The 19,551-nt window shown below is 40.0% G+C and overlaps 2 protein-coding genes and 1 long non-coding RNA gene across 3 annotated transcripts; 1 reads left to right on the plus strand and 2 right to left on the minus strand.

Moving 5' to 3' along the window:
• Window positions 1-791: 791 nt before the first annotated feature.
• On the minus strand, window positions 792-9,350 carry fbxw5 (F-box and WD repeat domain containing 5). The gene is made up of 10 exons (XM_004074756.4): window positions 9,068-9,350; window positions 6,442-6,637; window positions 6,183-6,340; window positions 5,771-5,954; window positions 4,844-4,992; window positions 4,422-4,760; window positions 4,159-4,342; window positions 3,937-4,081; window positions 3,618-3,830; window positions 792-2,784 (listed from the first exon to the last, which is right to left on the minus strand). The coding sequence occupies exons 2-10, from the start codon at window positions 6,626-6,628 to the stop codon at window positions 2,499-2,501; spliced, it is 1,845 nt and encodes a 614-aa protein (XP_004074804.1). The 5' UTR covers window positions 6,629-6,637; window positions 9,068-9,350; the 3' UTR covers window positions 792-2,498.
• A 1,462-nt stretch (window positions 9,351-10,812) lies between these two features.
• On the plus strand, window positions 10,813-11,664 carry LOC105355228 (uncharacterized). The gene is made up of 4 exons (XR_909692.4): window positions 10,813-10,949; window positions 11,065-11,118; window positions 11,368-11,451; window positions 11,525-11,664. It is a non-coding gene; the product is annotated as an uncharacterized LOC105355228 (long non-coding RNA).
• Window positions 11,665-13,145: 1,481 nt separating this feature from the next.
• On the minus strand, window positions 13,146-16,838 carry prdm12a (PR domain containing 12a). The gene is made up of 5 exons (XM_004074755.5): window positions 16,468-16,838; window positions 15,046-15,236; window positions 14,804-14,959; window positions 14,408-14,522; window positions 13,146-14,031 (listed from the first exon to the last, which is right to left on the minus strand). The coding sequence occupies exons 1-5, from the start codon at window positions 16,691-16,693 to the stop codon at window positions 13,580-13,582; spliced, it is 1,140 nt and encodes a 379-aa protein (XP_004074803.1). The 5' UTR covers window positions 16,694-16,838; the 3' UTR covers window positions 13,146-13,579.
• Window positions 16,839-19,551: the final 2,713 nt, after the last annotated feature.

Raw genomic sequence — 19,551 nt, forward strand, 5'->3', positions numbered from 1 at the left:
GATTTATGTTTTTGGTAGAGCACACTATGAAAACATGTTTTTTCAAACATTGATTGCATTAATTACCTAAGGAAAGCAATAAGAAATTAAAAAAAAAAACTGCAAAACTTCTTTGAAACCCGAATTTTGGAAATTATCTTAAGAATTTTCCATAAAGAAAAGTGAAAACACGTCCTGCATCATTTCAAGAACATCTAAAATTAACAGAAACTGCCAAGTCAAAAATGAAAGGATGAAGCACTTCATGTACAAACCAGTTTTTGGATTATTATCTTTCAAATTTAAAACCTCAATCAAGTGAGGAGACAAATGTCCACTATGAGCATCTCCTACCGTCTTATTTAGTCTGGACTCAAAAAATCTTTTTGTTTCTCTTTAAAACAGTCAAATACAACAGATTTAAAGATGAGGGTTATTGTAAATCTATCCAGAATTCCATCATAGTGATAACTAAAAACTACAAGCAGAGGAGACCTGGATGTCACTTCAAAAAGTGAATTCATCAGTTACAACTAATTTCTGGCTCAATGCAGTTTGATGAAATATTACTTTGTCACATTTACTTCCTTTAGGGAATATGAAAAAAATATTTTTAAACAACTAGTGACTTTAAATAAAGATTTCTTCTTATTAAAATAAATTCTTAAATTTCAATTGAATGCAAAAGCTATTTATTTTACCTGAGAAATATTACAGAAATTAATTGGGAATGGGATTTGTTTGATTTTTTTTTTTTCTTTTTAAATTCAGCTCCAAATAAAATTTGAGTTGTTTAAACAATAATGAACACATTTAATTCAAAGAGCTTTTATTCAGTGAGGACATCGACTTGCAGAAACTGGAAAATTCGGCAGTTAGAAACAGACATTTTCAGACCTGAGGTACACAAATGATTTTCTTTTTGTCTTAATGTGGCATCGGAGACATCCAAATAATGCAGACTCATCTAAAAACATGTCCTACAAACCTAAAAGCTGATCAACAGTAAAGAGAAACATCAATGTGGCAGGGTTTCTTTATCTTTACTTCAGGGATTTTTAAATATGTATATTCATAAAAGAGGATTACTTTCATAAAAGGGGGAGAGAGAAGATTTTGAAGCATGAATGTAAAGAAAGATGCTCCAATGCAGAGAACATTAAAATATTCTACTCCCCCGCGCATTAAGAGATGGGTTTTTTTGAGAATGTTTTGGGCAAAGAAGCACATCACACAGCTGCAATTGTCACTGATAACGCTGCACGTTTTAAAGGGCTCAAGGGTTTCTATAGCAAAAGAGTCAAACGTGACATTAAAAAACGCTTCTTTGACCTGAAACGTGAAGTTTGAAGACATTCCTTCCATGAACTGTGTGGGTGAATATGCTGCTGGATGCACTTCTACCTTCCTTACAAAACTGTGTTACATCTTTGCAGCCTAAAACATCATAGTTATTCTCATTTTATTCATTTATTATCATGATAAAGTCTGGGTTTTTTTGCATTTTGTGTTAATTTGAGAGTTACAACATAAAAAAGTTTCAAACGGTGAGTTTTATCAGAGCTCAAACTGCGTTAAAGGAAAAAAACAAAGTGTAGAGTTAATGCTTTAATCTTGTGCCACATTTATATTATGTTTTTAAATGTTCCAGCGCCTGTTGTGCACATAAATAGTGACAGTTGAAAAGTCGCTGGCATCTCCCTTTTTTAATTTAGACCGTCAAGCAGGCATCAGTTTCTGGGGTTCCTTTCTTAGAAGAAATTCTAATTCTTCTCATAAGGAGGCTTACAAATACACTTTCATATTACACCGACGGGAGTAACAACCAGCTACAAAGACCTCTTTTTATACAGTCATGCTTTACGCCAAATACTCCTGGACAAATCTTTTGGAATAAATTACTCGATAAATCTACAAAGAACAATAGTTCCGGGTCCACAAAAGCATAAAAACCTGACAACCGTAAAACCAAGGAAGACCACAGGGAATACAGCTCAAGCTGGCTTTCTCCTTTTTTTTTTTTTTTTTTTTAACTCTTTTGAATCAGGATTTGCAAAGTTTTAATCGGGAAACATATTAAATCTTTCTATGAATTGGCAAAAATAAACATAAATCAGTTACCGGCCCAATAATGAGGACGATGGAGAAAGAAACGGCTGCAGTTGGCATGACTTGTACTGCAGCAGTGGCTTCCTCTGTAGATCAGTCTGATGACCTTAGGAGACACTTCGGGACATTGGTGATGTGCATTTAGGCAGCAACACATGACTGTTTCCATCTGCTATGCTTCATTTCAGCAGTTTCTGTAGCGGTTTCTCCATTGTGTGGTGCAACGGCGCCCCCTTGTGTATAGACTTGAGTCACGCGTCTCCTGATGGCGTTAGGTCACTACAGAGACTCGAGCAAAACCACAAAGTTGTAACCACACTGTACACAAACATGGAGTGTATGTTTGGCCGGCGGGGTGACCAGGCTTCTTCACCCTGCTCCATACCTCCCAGAGAGATTTTCACCCGGGCTCAGGGTTTTCCGTTCACGCTGCCGGCGGCTGTGGAGTTTCTGGTGCGGGTGAGCCACGACGGCAGGAGGCTGCGGTGCCTCAGCTTCCGAGGAGACGCTTGAGCGAGACGGACCATCCGCGGCGAGCGCCACACCTTGATGGTGGAGTCGTCGCTGGCGGACAGCAGCAGCTCCTGATCCGCTGGGCTGAACGCCACCGAATTCACAACGTCGTCGTGCGCCAGCCGGGCCAGACAGATGTTATAGTGTCGGTCCCAGATGTAGCCGTGCTTGTCCTCTGCTCCACTACAGATGGAGATCGCAGGGATACAACGTCAGGAGGTCAATTAATAATAATAATGGATTAGATTTATCTGTGCTTTTCCAGACGCTCAAAGCGCTTTAACAATTTAACAGTTAAGTCAAAGCATGATTTTAGCCTTGAATGTTTTGGTTTAAAACAAACACAACAAGTATAACACCAAATTTTGATACCTTTGGAATAATTCCTTGCAAATTTGATGAACCTTCCCCCCAACTTTGTTTTTTTTTTAAGACAATTTTCACTCATTTTTGACCTTTTATTTATTTTGTGTGTGGATTTATTCATTTTAACTTTGTCTCTGCTCTTTTTTATAAAACATTAAAATAGTTTGAGCTCAATTTTTGCTGAAAAATAAAAGACAAATTTTGCAAAATCTCGGGTTTCTTGTTGAATTATTGAGTAAAATAATCAAAAATATATGTGTGGTTGTACTAAAAGATTGATATTAGGCATTAACCCCAAAAAACTGTTTTAAAGATGAATTAATGGCGCAAATTCTAAAGTAAAACAAAAGTTAAAAAAGCGTTGAATGAAATGAGTAAGATATACTTTTCTTGTCTTTTTATTTTGGGAAATTGTTGACTAAATTTTGCTTTCTTTTAATTATTTTTGGTATATTCAACAGAAAAAGTCCCCAACAGTTGGAAACATGACCACCCACAGGGCAGAGGTGTTTCTTTCTGCAGGAAATTAAAACGTGGGGTGTTGTGATTGGAAACTCCTTCTTGCATTGTTATAAATCATTTAACCAGCTATTCATTTTTTTTAAAAGGACCAGCATGTTTGTCTGAAAAGCTGATTTATGGCAACTGACCTGGCAACAAAGTCTCTGCTGACATCGAGGAAGATGAAGAAGCACTCATCGTTGGGTGTGAAGGCCCGGTGAGCCCGCAGGCTCCTCCTTTCCTCCCTTAAGCTCTTCAGGTCAATGACGTGAAGGTCTATCTCTTCAGCGATGGGAGGCGGAGACATGGGGTCAGAGATGACGCATCCCGCTGGCCACGCCCGGCTGTTCACATAGAGGTACCTGAGTAGTGACAGCAGAGGAGAACGCCTCAGAATTTGCTGTTTTCCTACTTCATGGCGTGGCTCTGTGTTCTGAGGATGCACTTGAGAGGTTTTATTATCTTTACCTGTGGTCCGGTGACAATCCCATCCCAATGATGTGGCCGTGGATATCAATAACATGGTCCAGGGAATCAAAAAACTCTGAGCTCCGCTCTTCCCCAAGAACAGGACCAGAAGTTGTCATCTGGTCTGGTTTGATTCTCTTAATGCCTAGAAGATGAGAAAAAAACTCGCATGAGAGTTAAACTGAGATGTATCTATTTACTCTGGAGTATTTGAAATCTTACCGATCTGGTGAGGAGAGTATGTAAGGCTGCCGGTGGTAAACAGTAAATACGTTTTGTCTTCATCTTCCGCAGACTCAGCGGACTGGATGAGGCTGGACTCAGGGGCCTTTGTGTGGACTCGGCCCATCATCTGAGCGACCTTGGACTCGATTTCTCGATCACTGCTTCTTACATTTTTACAACTCTGAAAGAAAAATAAGTAAGAATGGGCTTCCAAGCCAAAATATATGGCAAAAATCGCCTTCATTAAACGTTTATCTTACATGAATAACCTGCTCCAGGCTTGAGACAGAGGATTGGGGACGACGGGCAGAGAAGCTGTGACCTCTGGAGTCCCGATGATAGTCTTCTTCTTCCTCCTCCCCTTCCTCCAGCTCCTCTTCACTTCCAGAGGCTCCCAGGTCGAAGAGGAGCGGTTGGTGCTGAGAATGCTGCTCTCCTTTCTGCCTCCTGGCCTGAGACTGAGCCTCATAGTCCAGCAGCAGGTCTGGGTTGTCATGGCGATGGCAGTGAGCCACCATCACCGTACGAATGGTGCTGGCATTGATGTTTTGGATCTTGAAGAGGCGCTTGACCACATTGACGTTTTCTGATTCGATGTCCTAAAAGAAGAAAAATATGTTATTTTGTAGTTTGGACTTTAGCAAAGAACGAATATTAAAAGAAAATTCTGGCTCTGTCTCACCTGGAAGGCTTTGTTGAGCCAGAGAACCGAGCAGGATGTCATGTTGCCGATCCAGTGCAAGTTTCCAGAGATCAGGTGAGTTTCGTTTAACCAGCAGCCAAAGACATCATACGGCTTGTTTCTAACCCGCGACAACAGTGTGTAGTTTTCTGTATGGGTGCATTGAAATGAGACGGATGAGCAACAAATCTCATACCTCTACAATTTGCTTTCCATGAAAAAATAAAAAAATTAATCGGCCTAAAATAGTTCTATTGTTTTTTTGTGCTTGACTGTCATCCTGAAAATGCTGGAAGCGACATAATATTGTATTTCAGTTAGATGTAACAAGTTTAGATTGATTTCATACATGTTACTCATTCTGAGTTTACATTTTTTGTTATATTTGCTTAAAGATTCCTCTGATCATCTTTGGGGTTTTTTCCCAGTGTTCCCAGTGTCTTTTTTTTTATTATGATTATGCTGTTTTTCGCCTAAATCAAAAAACCTGTATAATTTTCTAGGACATAGTTTCTGCAGAGCGGCAGTAGTTCAGTAGAAATTTGAGTTGTGGGCAGGACAGTTGCCGTGGAGCAACCCCGCCCCCCTTCCCCTCCTTGTTCCAGGGCAGACCAGACAGCTTGTGGCCCACCCTGTCAGTGCATTTTCTACACCTCAACAAAGCGGCATCAAGCAGGGATTTTTTTTTGTCTGCACCTGAATCACAACAATTTGCATAAAGAAATACTCAGAAATGCAACTTGAAGCTTATTTTCCCAACATATGTCCACCATCATCAGAAAAAGGTCAAAAATACGATTTTTAGAGGGAGTCTTTAAAAATAATCACAAATACATTATGGTGGGGGAAAAAGATTATTTGTAACCAAGGTGAAATCTGAAATCAATCCTCCAGATAAATGTAGAAAACACTTTTTTAAATTCATACCCATGCTTATGACGGCGATTTCCCCTGACGAAGAGTGGTGAGGGCCCAGATAGACTCCAGAAACCAACAGCAGGCTGTCGTCAGCGTTGAACTGGGAGAACTGGGTGTAGCCCCAGTTGAACTGGCGCATGCTTGAGCTGTGTACCAGTGAAATAACTCCATCTGGCCTCTCCGTGTCCCACAGCTGCAAGAATACGACGGGTTTAAAACAAAAAAGTGGATCGCTTTGATTTATCTTGTAAAGGAGTTTTTTATGGAAACTAACAGTGTCTCTTTTCTAATCAAGTTACAAAACGCATCTTCTGTCGTGAAGTTTAATAGTTTTGTTACTTTTTTTAGGATCAAACAGTCACAGCTCACTTTGGGAGACAGAAAATAAAAGGAAGCCAACATAAAAGTGACATCATCCTACCTTAACTGTGCAGTCTTTGGAACAGGAGGAGAAGCGGTGACCTCTATGAGAAAAAGCTAAGTGTAGAACCTGGTCGCTGTGCTCTCTAAGCGTCTGAACTTCCACACAGGGGATACAGTCATAGAGGCGCTTGAACTCCCTGTACCAGGAAAAAGCCGCTGCACACAGAATCAAAGTTACTTTAAACGTGTATCTTTGAGGAAAAAAAAGTTAGAACATTTTAGTTGAAATGCTTCCTAGAAAAACACAAAGTATTTACAGGGGTGTCGAGGTACAGAGCGGGGTATCCGGTAGTAGTTGTAGAACAGCTCCCTCCACAGGAACTCATCTCTGGAGACGGCCTGCCACTGTCTGCAGGTCAGACCAGCTCTCAGCACGGCAGTGTGAGACAGACGCAAGAAGATCTCCAAAACCAAGCTGTCGGGCAGAAGTAGACAGCCCTCCATCCTAACATCCTGAAACACACGAGTACTTTATGTTAGCTTTATGGCTGTTTGCTTCTGAGTCACAAGAACACACACACTTTAAGTACGTAACTTGTTCCTATTCATTTCTTTCCACTCAGCTTGGCTTTTCTCCAAAGCTCTGCAGCAGATCTCTTTCTCCACATTCAGAAATAACATGTAGTGTTGTGAAATTTACTGAGCTGAACCAAAGCCATGCTTCTGCTAATAAAGACCACAAGCTGACTTTTAATTAAACAAAATGGTTTTATTGCAACCGAATGAAGCCTTTATTCTCTGTTAATTTAAAGATTTGAAACTAACCAACCAATTCAGTGGCCTTGTGGTACAGTTTCTGCCCTGAGACAGGAAGGTTGTAAGTTGAAATCTACTGTGGAGTTGTACCAAAGACTAAAAATAGGGTATGCTTTACACTCGTAAGATAAGATGAACTTTATTGATCCTGCTGTGGGGAAATTCAATTGTTACAGCAGCTCTGGGGATCAAGCATTAAGGTGCAAGGAAAAATAAAATGGGTAAAACAATCACAGGTAAGGTAAAAACAACATTAAATAAAATACAATTCTTCAAAAACTCTCATTATAAACACTGTAATGAACTGACGGAGAAAATGAAAAGCCCCGGAACTAAAGAAAAAAGCAGTAGAGCATTGAATGTTTTTGTCAGGAATAAACCATTATTGCATCTGTTGTAAGACTGTTTAGTTGTCCAGTCCAACAGCGGTTGGAATGAAGGAGCTGCGGTACATCAGCATGAAGGGCTGGATTTGGGTTAAATCCAGAGCACAGCTGTGTCTGCAGCTCACTGCTGCCCAAAGGGATGGGTAAAATGCAGAGAACAAATGTCACACACCAAGGTACGTGTATGACAACTAATGGGCCTTTAACTTTCAATAAAAGCAGTACTTTAAAGTTTGCATCAACTTACTAAATAATCCTAATAATTTTCTTTGTATCAATCTCTCCTTATAAACCTTTCCCTTTGCTATTAATCATGGCACATTTGGGTATATCTATAAACATTTCAGCAAACGTATTTTTAAGTACCCTATCCAAAACTATCAAAAATAATTGATATTTAAAAATCACAAAAAAATGCTACTTTGTAGTACCAGGCGTCAACCTGAGGCTCCCTAATGTTGTCATGTTTATATTCAAGAGAAAAAGGATGAAGAAACACCAAACAGATAATTATAAAAAATAAAATCCATGTTTGACTTTACTTTCTTGCATTTTTAATTTAAGTAAATTTGCTGCAGCAAAAGGATCTTATTTAAACAAGGTGTGTTTTATTTTGAAAGGAACTCGTATGTGCATTTGTCTAGAGTAAAATAAATTACCGGTAAAATATTCATATATAGGAAAAATATCACACTGTCTTAATTAAATTATTGTAAATACATAAAAACTACATTTTATTAGTAAATGGCTTAAAGGTTACAAAAACATAAATAAAGGGTATTTTCTAAACAAAGTGAGACTTTGCAGCTCTTGTTGGGTTTTGGTGAGTAAAAAACTGGACCAAATGGCTCTTTTACTGTTAAAGGTTACAGTCCTCTATATATAATTACTTAAAATGTTTAATTCTCATGCCATAATGAAACTATTCAGAGCACTTCCCAACTATTAGATGCTAAAGAACAAATAAAATCTTGCTGCTTTTCGGGCCAGTAGATCTATCATCTAAGCGTTCCTAATGTAGCCAGTTTTGGCAATAAATGTTCCAAAAATAAAACTCGTTGTTCGTGTTTGAAAAGCAACAGCTAAACAAAACGTAACTAACTGTCATATAAGAGTTTTCTCTTTTAATCCGGTTTTGGACAAACTTTAAATTTTGGGAGTCAATTTTTCTACTTCTTCTAGTTCTTCAGAAAGTCGCGTCCTAAGCCAAAACAAAAACAAAACGGAACTCTTAATAAAAAATAAAAAAGATGAATATATGAACTCTTAAAGTGTGTTCTCCCTCCCCCTACCCCATTTATTTATGTAACTACAATAACAATAACTAATGTCTTAAACGTTTTCCTTCATAGCTTGTGTGGCTCAACATATTTTGCTGAAGAGTTGTTTTTCTATGTAGTTCAATGGTGAATCCTTATCCTGTTTACACCAACAGCAAAATCGGTTATCGTATGTGTCAACATGAACTACTCGGATATATATCAATTTTAGCGCGTTTCTAATCGATTTACGATATTTCTTTGCAGCTAAAACAAACAAATATATCTATCTAGCTAGTTAAACCGGCTAACTTGTTAAGAGCTAACTAGCTGCTAGCTGACATTTGTCTCAACTTTTAGCTAACGAGGCTAAATTGTCGCAACAAGACGCGGTTTGGCTCCCAAACAGGCAGTGTCATCTCACGAGTTGACGAGTTAGTTTGCGTTCAATTAAAAAACAAGCGATGTGAAATGTGACTCACCTGCTGATCAAAGTTTTTTGAAGAGAAACATTTAGGCTGCGTTGAAGGCTAACCGCACAAAATGAAAACAATCGCCCAGCAACACAGCGGAGCTTAACAAGCAGATAGCAGAGGCATCGATGCGGAAAGACCAACTCAATCGATTCAATCTTTTCGCTGCTTGAAGTTAGTTCCTTTTTATTTTATTTTGTTTTTTTTTTGTTTTACTTTCTTTATAGTTGCTGTATTAAGGATTCTATAAACTGATGTTTATTTCTTCCCATGATTCCCCTCGGCATTCACATATTTATTTGACGTGCTTTTTATAAATAAAGTTTTTATGAAGTTTTTTCTTCCCATGTGAAATATATTTGAATAAGAACATTAATGCACAAGTTAGGCTTTACTCGACCCAAGAGGAACAAATGATGCATTTTATTTTATTATTTTTGTAATGTTCACCCTTGTCACATTTTAAGTGGAACTAGACCTGCACTTTAAATTTTTAAATCATTAAAATTAAATCATTTTTAAATCATGTTGTCAGACTTCTACATGGTCTTTTATTGTGTTAATCTACACTCACAGCCACTTCATTGGGTACACCATGCTAGTACCAGGTTGGACCCCCTTTTGCCTTCAAAACTGAGAGTCTGATCCATATTGACATGATAGCATCCCGTAGTTGCTGCAGATTTGTTGGTTGAACATCCATGCTGCCAATCTCCCGTTCTACCACATCCCAAAGGTGATCTGTTGGGTTGAGATTTGGTGACAGGGGAGGCCATTTGAGTCCAGTGAACTCATTATTTTGTTCCAGAAACCAGTCTGAGATGATTCTGCTGGAAGTCACCATAAGAAGACGTTACACTGTGGTCATAAAGGGATGGATATGGTCAGCAACAATACTCAGGAAGGTTGTGGCATTGTATTCATGCTCAATTGGTACTAAGAGGCCCAAAGTGTGCAAAAAAATGTACCCCACATGAATACACCACCAACAGCCTGAACCGTTGATACAAGGTAAGATGGATTCATGCCTTCATGTTATTGAAGGCAAATTCTGACCCCACAATCTGAATGTGGCAGCAGAAATCCAGAATAATCAGACAAGGCATCATTTTTCTAATCTTCTATTGTCCAATTTTGGTGAGCCTCAGTTTCTTCTTCTTAGCAGACAGGAGTGCCACCTGGTGTGGTCTTCTGCTGCTGTAGCTACTCTGTCTACAGGTTGGATGTGTTGTGCCGTCAGATATGCTCTTGGTTGAAGACCTCAGTTGTAACCAGTGCTTATTTGAATTACTGTTGCCTTTCTATCAGCTGAAACCAGTCTGGCGATTCTCCTCTGACCTCTGGCATCAACAAGGCATTTCCACCCACAGAACTGTCACTCACTGGATATTGTCTCTTGTTCAAACCATTCTCTGTGAACTGTAGATATGGCTGTGGATGGAAATCCCAGTAGATTGGCAGTTTCTTAAAGACTAAGACCAGCATTCAAAGTCACGTAATAATCTTTCTTCCCCATGCTGATGCTTGGTGCAGCAGATCATCTTGACAATGTCCACATGCTTAAAGGCATTGAGTTGCTGCCATGTGATTGGCTGATTAGAAATTTATGTTAATGAGCAGTTAGACAGGTGTTCCTAATAAAGCGACCAGCGAGTGTATTTACAGCACCGCAAAAAAGTACAATCACTGATTAACTTCTTCAAGAAAGACAAAAAGCAGATCTTTTTAACTTGTAACACATCAATGAAGTCACAATAAATTGTCACCTGGTTTTCCTTTTTTTTTCTCCGGACCAATGTTGTCATTCATGTTTAATAAACCTATTGGAGCACTAAGTTGTAACTGTACACCTTACGCGTGTGGCAGCTCTTGGTTCAGCGCATCAACATCTGTAAGTGGATAACAGGAGATTCTGTGACTGATACACTGCAGTGTCACTGTGTTCTGGGTTTGGTGCACTAAAAAGGAAGACATATAACTGATTGAGGACTTGCATCTCCATACAGACCACGAAAAAGACATTTTAATGTGAGGAGCCATGCTGTGACTAATATTTTCCGGTGAGTTCTGAAACATATTTGTTCTGTTGCAAAAATAGTATTTGTTGAGCTCAATTTTTACAAACTGTATCAGCTTTAGGCAAGCCATTAAGTTTACAGTATACATTTAACGGATTTAAGAAAATCTATTTTGAAGCATTAAATGCTGTTTTAAAAATTGTGAAATCTAAGAACAGGATCAGATTACCTGTTCCTGCATCGTCTCAGTGTGGCTGATTAAACATCCAGACCCTTCCTGGCCTTTTTCAGCTCTGCACAATGCAGCTGTGTGGGTATGCTCTTGCTGTGGATCCTCTGGGAAAGAGAAAACATCAACTGGTTACCAGTGTAAAGGTGATTTTCATATGTAAAATAATTAATTTAAGTTTAAAGAACCTATGACCTAATGACTTCTCCTGTTGTGCAGGAGAATCGGTGTGGACAGTCTGTGGAAATGGAAAAGCTTCTGGTTACAGCCCTCAGAAGGATGGATAAAAGCAAATCTCCATTGACAAAAGAATGCCTTCCCACTTAGGATTTCAAAAATGGCTGTACATCTGATATATGTTGCACTGCACTTAAAATAATGACGACCTATCTGAAAACTTCCTATTTGGAAGGTGGATAGAGTCTGAAAGCATATAAGTGCACTATGCGACTCATTCATCTGGATACTGTAAGCCTTACATCCTTAATGCACAAATTTGTTTGAAAAAAGAAAAAAAGGAAACAAAAACTCAGATTGTGTGATTGTCTTTTTCACCTAAATGTGTAACTTGTCCCTCCATCAGAGGACCTAGCTGCTTGTCTAGCTTTTATCTGTTGTCTGACGCCATCTCGTGGAGATAAGATGCAACTGCATCAAACAATTATGCCCTATCGCTGACAATTCCAAGTTAATGAGCTATTCATCAGTTTTCTTAATAATGATGAAAAGTAACATCAAAATAAATCAAAATAATAAAAAATGATGAACAGTAATCATTCTGAATAACAATATATCCACAACTCCTCCCGCTGTCGTGCGTCGAAGTAAATATCTGTGTAAATCAGAAAGTTGAATTTCAGTGTTTTACTGGAACTGCACTTGGAATAATATTGCAAATGTTATTTTGATGTCCTTTATTTTGCAAATAATTTCTTTGAAAAAAATCATTTTTTCAGAACTTTTAGTATTGTTTTTTTGGAGAATTTCTTTTTTTTACATTTTTTCTACGCAGTGAAGATGAAAAAAATTAACAAAACTTTTCACATTGAAATCCCCATCTGTAATATTTGAGTAATTTAAGTAAAGCAATTTTATAAAAAGTGATTCTGAATTACTTTGATACACTTTTAAAATTTAAACTGTAGTCCTGACAGTCCTTCTCACATAGTGGGATAAAGACTGATTTTCAGTTTTTTAATGACAAACCTCACAATTTTAATAATTTTTCACAATGTTTTCACGTTTATATTTTTTTATATGTCTATTAGATAGTCAAAAACATTTTCAACACCTTAAATCTGTCTTTGATCACTAAATTCCTTTAAAAAAACTCAATCATATAATAATCAGTGTCACTACTTGAATTTTCAATTTAAAAACAGTTACATTAGTTTTCTTTAATTGCAAAGAAAACCTAGAAAATTAAAGAAAATCAACAAATTGCTTTACTTGTCAAAGAGTAGCTTCATAAAAAGCAGTTGGAGATGCTTGTCTAAACACATTTTCATACTGCTCTGCAATATGTCTTGTTTGCTTTGTTGAAAATTAAAGCCATAAAAGTTTGTTTATGATCTTAAATAATCTGCATCGGGAAATAATTCAAATTTTGGGGGGATTTTTTTTCTCATGAGGGACGCATTTTAAAAAAAAATCTTGCTAAAAGATTAAAGTTTCCCAATGCGTTTTAATAACACAAATTCAAGACTAAAAAACATTCAACATATTTTCTCATTTGGGATGTTTGAAATCTACTTCAAGGATCAAGTGAAGTTATCCGAGTTATCATACTGTCATGTTTTTTATAGGGGAAATACATTGGATGAAAAGTGCAGGAGAAAGATTTTTTTTTTACAATATTGCATCTTTAATTTGTTTCAATCAACAACGGTATTTACATTCACATGTACAAATGCAGCTTTAGAATTCCATATTTCTTCCAAGTCAATGTTAGTGACAACTGGAACTGTACAAAACGGAGGACAGGCCTGAGCTGGTGGGATGAGATGAAGCTGAAAGATTACTGGATGTAAAACTGTCAGCCTGAACCGAAGTATGACGTCACTAAAAGTAAAGACATCTTGACCAAATATTTAGGCTTCCAAAATACAAAAATCAACTTTTTCCACGATGTAATTTGGCCACGACCGAACAAAAATAGCAGGAATCTGAAATTTACAGTCATCATGAAGGGATTTTAAGAGCACGCTTTACGGCTGCAGATACAGTCCTGGGCTGGGCCTAAAGTGCAACGTCGTTCCGCGCGTGTGACAATCATCATAGCACCACAGTGGGGATGTGCCGCACCAGAGGCATCTGGTGCGCCCTGGCAGTCATCTGCTGGGGAGGAGGAGACGCTTGAGGCGCCGCGTCTGCCACGCCGGGCGACGCCGGCTTGTGCCGCGCGCTCTTCTGGTGCGCCCTGAGGCCCGCAAGCTGCGAGTACGCGCTCTGACACACGTGGCACTTGTAAGGCCGCTCGCCGGTGTGTAAGCGCACGTGATTGCGCAGTGTGGACGACTGGCTGAAGCGGCGGTTGCAGAAGCGGCAGACGAACGGCTTGTCCAAAGTGTGGATGCGCATGTGAGAGCGCAGGTTGCTGCGGGAGTTGAAGCCGCGGTGGCAAATGACGCAGCGCATCCGCCCACTGGTGGTGGTGTTGGAGGAGAAGGAGGAGGAAGAAGAGGGAGAGCAGGAGGAGGAAGATCCATCAAGGGCGTGAGAGTCGTCTGGGGGAAAAAAAGAGTGTTATAAATCTGCAACGTTTTTCATGCAGGATTAGTCAAGTTGTTTGTATTTTCTTGGATTCTAGAAAGCAAAAACAAACCCTAACCACAGATTTCTGATTTTAACAGACATATAAGTGAAATAAAACAAGATTTCTTCCAACTTTTTATTGGTTCACATGCGCATTAGACAAGAGAAACAGGAAACATGTTTTTTTATAAATCAAACATTAAATGATCCGACATGGTAGAGATGCTTTCACCCATACTTGGGAGGAGTAAAAACTGTCAAATATTTCAAGAGTTAAAATATGGATAGTTTAGTGCGTCAAAAATACGTTTTAGTCATTATGACAGATGAAGGGTTGGTTGTTCTCACCATTTCTGTTTTTCTTGTGATGTTCTTCATCAGTTCCTGGAACTCCGGGAATTCCCAAGAAGGTGTTGTGTGTGTTTCCATACCAGACAAGAAGCTCCTGGTCTGGTGGAATAGTCTAAGAACAAGGGAAAAGTATTGTTTTATTTATTTTGTGCGTTTTTGCGCAACAGGTTCTTTGAGGCCTTCTGTTCTTTGGGTTTCCGTTTTTGAAGGCCAGCACTGGAAGTTGCACATTTAAGGGGAAAAAAGCAACACGGAAATACTGCAGTTTGGAAGCGCCTTTCCTTCCATCCATGACAGTGCTTGTTCAGTCATTTGAGCAGAAATAGCGCAAAGTCTGCACTTTTGAAGCCAGAACGAAATGGAACTGAAAGTTTTTTCTTGAGGAATTCTCACCTCCACAGCCTTGTAGAAGATGCTGCTGCCGATTTGCACCACCTCCAGATTCTGCTCCTGCTCATTCCGGGCGCACTTGATGTAAGTCATCCAGCTGCGCTGGTCCTCCTGGCTGGCATCGATGAAGTAACGCACCGTTCCGTCTTCGTTGAACACCTGAGCTCAAAGAACAAATACACAATTTCAATGAAACAAGTTTTACAGAAAACCGTACATGTTGGAGTCAGACTGTGGTTGCTCACCTCCCACATGAGGTTGTTGTTCTTGAGTAGATCCACGTGTTCAGGGGAAAGGAGTCTCCCCGTGAAGGGCCCCATCTCAGTCCCTGCTTTGATCCATGTCTTAGAGAAGATGCCCAGACCTTCTCCAGGGATGGAGCTCTGAGCGATGATCACCTCGCTGGGCAGAACCAGGCTGGACAGCTTCTGCACTTCTGTCAGAGCAGAAATTTGGTGTTTTGTTAAAGAAGTGGATAGATGTGCTTCAGATTGAAGGTAAAAAGTGCAAGCTTGTGATGCGCAGCAACTCCAGAACTCTGGACTATTCTTTTTTTTCCTTCAAAAGTTCTGAAAGCAGCAAATGAACTGGATCGTATTTCAGTCACGAAATATTAAGCTACACCTTATCATCCGTTTAATTCGATTATCTGGCTGAATTGAAGGTTTTTGTTGTGCAAAAACCCCCTCGGAAAGCATTTTTATTCGCAGCAGAAAGGGGTGAAAGGAAGAAGAATAAAAAGGTGAGCCTTTAAGATCAAAATCAAAGATTTCTTTTAAAGATTGCAGGAGAAAAAGCCCCGCCGAATGGGGGTTAAATGGTCCTCTATTGCGCAGGGTCCAGCAATTTGTCATGCTTCAGATGTGATATTCATTAAAGTTTACTGGAAAAGGAACGGCTAATTCCAAATTCATTATCCTTTTAAGAACTTTGTAGCAATAAATTTGCGCTGAATGAAACGAGGGCTTGTTTAAAAGGCTGGGGAATTTCTGCAACAAAAAAATGGAAAGGCGATTAGATGCTTGACATGCAATGAATAGCATTAGATTTAGCCTTCACGCTGCATTATGCGAGGAACAGCAAATCTTTTAAGGGGAGAGAAAGAGAAAAGCTCGGGAGCCCCATAGCTGACAAGAGAGGAAAAGAGACTGTCCGGAGATTGATGAATGCGGGATAAAAACCTCTGGACATCTCAAAGAACGGACACTCTTTTTCTTTTCTCTCTTGCGCGAGGTTTAAGTGAAAACTTTCCCAGGTCAAGCACAAAGTTAACCAAATGAATTAAATGCTTTCAGTCAGCTGCAGTTACACGCAACAAGCCGCTGAACTCTCGCTGCTCTGGAAGGCTTGATGCGTGAAATGGATCAGAAGAAAGGTGGGCAAAATGTGTGCAATAGTATCTTAAAACATTGGGAATCCCTTTTTATAAGTCAAATTTACTATTATTTTTTATTTAGTTTGGAATTTTAAAAAGGCGCATCTCTAGGATTGGAGTTTAGTTCAACCTTTGAGTTTTGTGAGCAAAAATGCACTAAAGAGTGCGCTTTTTATGCACGATTGACTTGATAATTAAAATGTATCCGCACAATACGATTAGATAAAGTAGAGTCATCTATTACATTAAACACCTTGGGGATAAACCCGCGTGAAACAGCAGGCCAGTTTACCTCCAGCGAAGGACTGGGCCAGGACTTCAGCCGTGAAGGCGGTTTTTGTGCTGACGCTGGCGCTGTGCCGCTCCTCAGCCAGGTGCTCGCCCAGCACGTTCCTCCACCTGCCGTACAGGAAACTGTGCAGGATGTCCGAGGTGATCACGTCCGAGAGCGCGCGACCGGGGCACTTAAATCCAGACTTAAGAGTCAAGGTGTCGGCGGGCAGCACGGAGCCCATCATGCAGAGTGGAGACGCCGTGAGAACTGAAGACGGAGAACAAGTGGACACACGTGCGCAGAGCTGCTGTTCCTCAGTTCGCCCTCCTGCTCCAAAACTGTGCGCGTGAAGCTGCGCTGCCCGGCTGTGAGGATCTCTTTATATAAGTGGCTACTGTGACCCCTGTCTAATTACTTATTAACGACACACCCCTCACGGTGCAGACCTGCCTGCTGCACTTAAAGGAGGGGGGCAAAACTTTACTTAAGTAATTATCTGAGGGGACAAATAAAATTAACACGTTTAAGCTCAAAATAACAAACTTTTTTTTAAAGGTTCATAGAAAATAAAATAAACGTTTCCCATGAGATTTGAAAACATTTAAGGAGATTTTACACTTGGTAAATTCATTTCTTAGAATTATCCAACAAAATATGTAAGAACTAGTAAGAAAAAAAAAGCCAAGATGGACAAGAGAAGAAATTCCGAGTATTTAGGGCGAACCAAAAGTTGCGCATTTACGCACAGAAGTGGGTCATGGAGTCTGGGAGTTGCTCGCCTGTTTTTTTCTCATGCATTTCGTATTCATGCGCTGGTAATATTTTTTTTTGTCAAGAGTTAGCGCGGGAATAATAAGAATGGAAACCAGTTTTTTTTTTTAAAGTCCGGCATTATTCAGGTCCAGAAAAATGCAAAGCTGCTTTGACGTGCTGGACTTTTTTTCAAGCCCTTGTTGAGGTAAGCGGTTTAATATTCATGGATGTTCGGAGCCCCCTCGGTATTGTGGAGACGTTTAGATGAGTATATACGGGCCCCTTTCTTCTCTATAGCCGCAGTCTTCTGTGTTTTTTCCTCTCTTGCCTATTTTTCGGGCTTGATGGACTGGGGCTAAATGGGCAGTTTTCCTTCTTTTCCAGCAGAGAGGACATCTTTATTCCATCCCAGGCTCACAGGTTTCCCATTCAGCTCCCCCCCGAGTAATGTCAGGGCCCTGAAAAGTGCTGCAAATCAATCTTTCATGGTGTTTTGAGGGCAATTTGACATCCATGCACTCCTCTTTTCACTCCAGCAACTACAAGGGGATTGTCCGAAAAAAATGGGCAAGTTGTGCTTTCTGTCTTTCTCCTCACAGTTATGGACTGTGCGCAAAGTAATGGGAAAGAAGATATGGCAAGTAAATACAATGGTGGAGAGTTTTGTGCGCAGCAGAGATAGTGAAAAGGCAAGGTGAGTGACAGGGCACGAAAAAAGATTACCGAGAAACAGCTGCTTTTTATGAGCGCGCCCCTCCCACGTTTGTCTCCTTTTTCCCTGATGAAATTTCTCCCCGCTTTCAATAGGATTCTTTCTCATCTAGATTGATTTACATTTATAGCATTCATCACAAAAAACCCCTCCGAGGTAAATGGCTCTGGAGGGGGGGAGAGGGGGTGGGCCGCTTCTTTATTAAAGAGGAATTAAATGAATTGAATTGGGGTAACGCATGGATTTGATTTGCTTATTTATGCATTAACCTATGGCATTATTTGGAGCTGGTAAAGCCGCGGGCATGTCAGCAGTGGCAAATCATCCTGCTTAGCCTTCCCATTGTAGGACAATTTAAGCTATTATTCTGCCTATTTAAAGCTTATCAATTTAATGGGGATGATTGACAATTATTGCACTATTGTTGGATTTCAAAGACCTGGTGGGAAACCGTTTGAAGGATACGTTTTTGGGCAAAAAATGGGGGGAAAAAATCGAAATATATGCTTTTATCCAAAGATTTGGAGGTCAGTATACATTTTTTGGGACACATTGTAACTGGGACCCTCGGGCCTTGGCGCGCACGTGTGCGCATGTGCGCCAGTGGGGATTGAGGAGCGCACGGTCTCTAGGGATCCTCCGCGCCGTCATTAAAAACAGATTAAGGTAGACGCCACAGTGTGAGAGACACTCAGCACCGGCTTAACTGCTGCAGAGGTGAGAGTGGAGCACCCCCCCCCCCCCCCCCATCCCTTTCTAGGTTGATGGACGGTGGTGGTGGTGGTGGTGGGGTGTTAGGACACCTGCTGGATGTGTAAGAGGTGGAGGTGCGCCTTTATTTACACAGCATGGAAACGACTTTAAAATGGTTCATTCCGGCCCGCTCCTTATAACTAATCAAGTGGATCCATGTCAGGGCAAAAATGCCCCACAGGGTTCATAGATAGCGTATGGGTATGAAGATTATATGTGGCATGCGCCCCTAAGAAGCTTTTGCCCTTTTTCCTTTCTCAACACTGGAGTAGAAACCAGAGAGTCCTACACCGAAATTCAGGTTTAAATCTGGACAATTTTGAAAACCTTTAAAATTAGTGAGAAATGTATTCCATGTTTTGAAGAAATTCTATGTAAAATCTATGAAAGGTAACTTCCACTTTCGGCTTCTCCCATCAGGGGTCGCCACAGCGAACGAGTCGCATGGTAAATTTGGCAATGTTTTACGCCGGATGCCCTTCCTGACACAACCTTCTCAAACCGGGCTTGGAACCGGCAGAGGTAGAGAAGGGAACAGGGAGCAGCCCGGAGTCGAACCCGGGTTTCTCGGACGGAAGGCGCCGCAAACCAGCACGAGCTAAACTGGCTCCCATAAAAATCTATGAAAGGTAAAAGCTGTAAATTCTTAGAACTCCAAGACACCTAAAACATTGTTTTTTACATTTAGAGAACTAATTTCCACAAAATTCAAATGACATTGTTTAAGAAACCTCATGTGTATTAATTTAACTTTTAGAAATTTACAATACATTATGTTTAGCTAAAACACATTTAGGCACCAGAAAAATTAAGTTTGTTAAGTTTTTGTTGTAAAAATGGGATTTCTCATAGAACAAATCAAGCTGACGAGGTGTAGAAATAAA

The sequence above is a fragment of the Oryzias latipes genome, chromosome 12, assembly GCF_053564925.1.
Source record: "Oryzias latipes strain Hd-rR chromosome 12, Olatipes_Hd-rR_3.1".
Lineage (NCBI taxonomy): Eukaryota > Metazoa > Chordata > Actinopteri > Beloniformes > Adrianichthyidae > Oryzias > Oryzias latipes.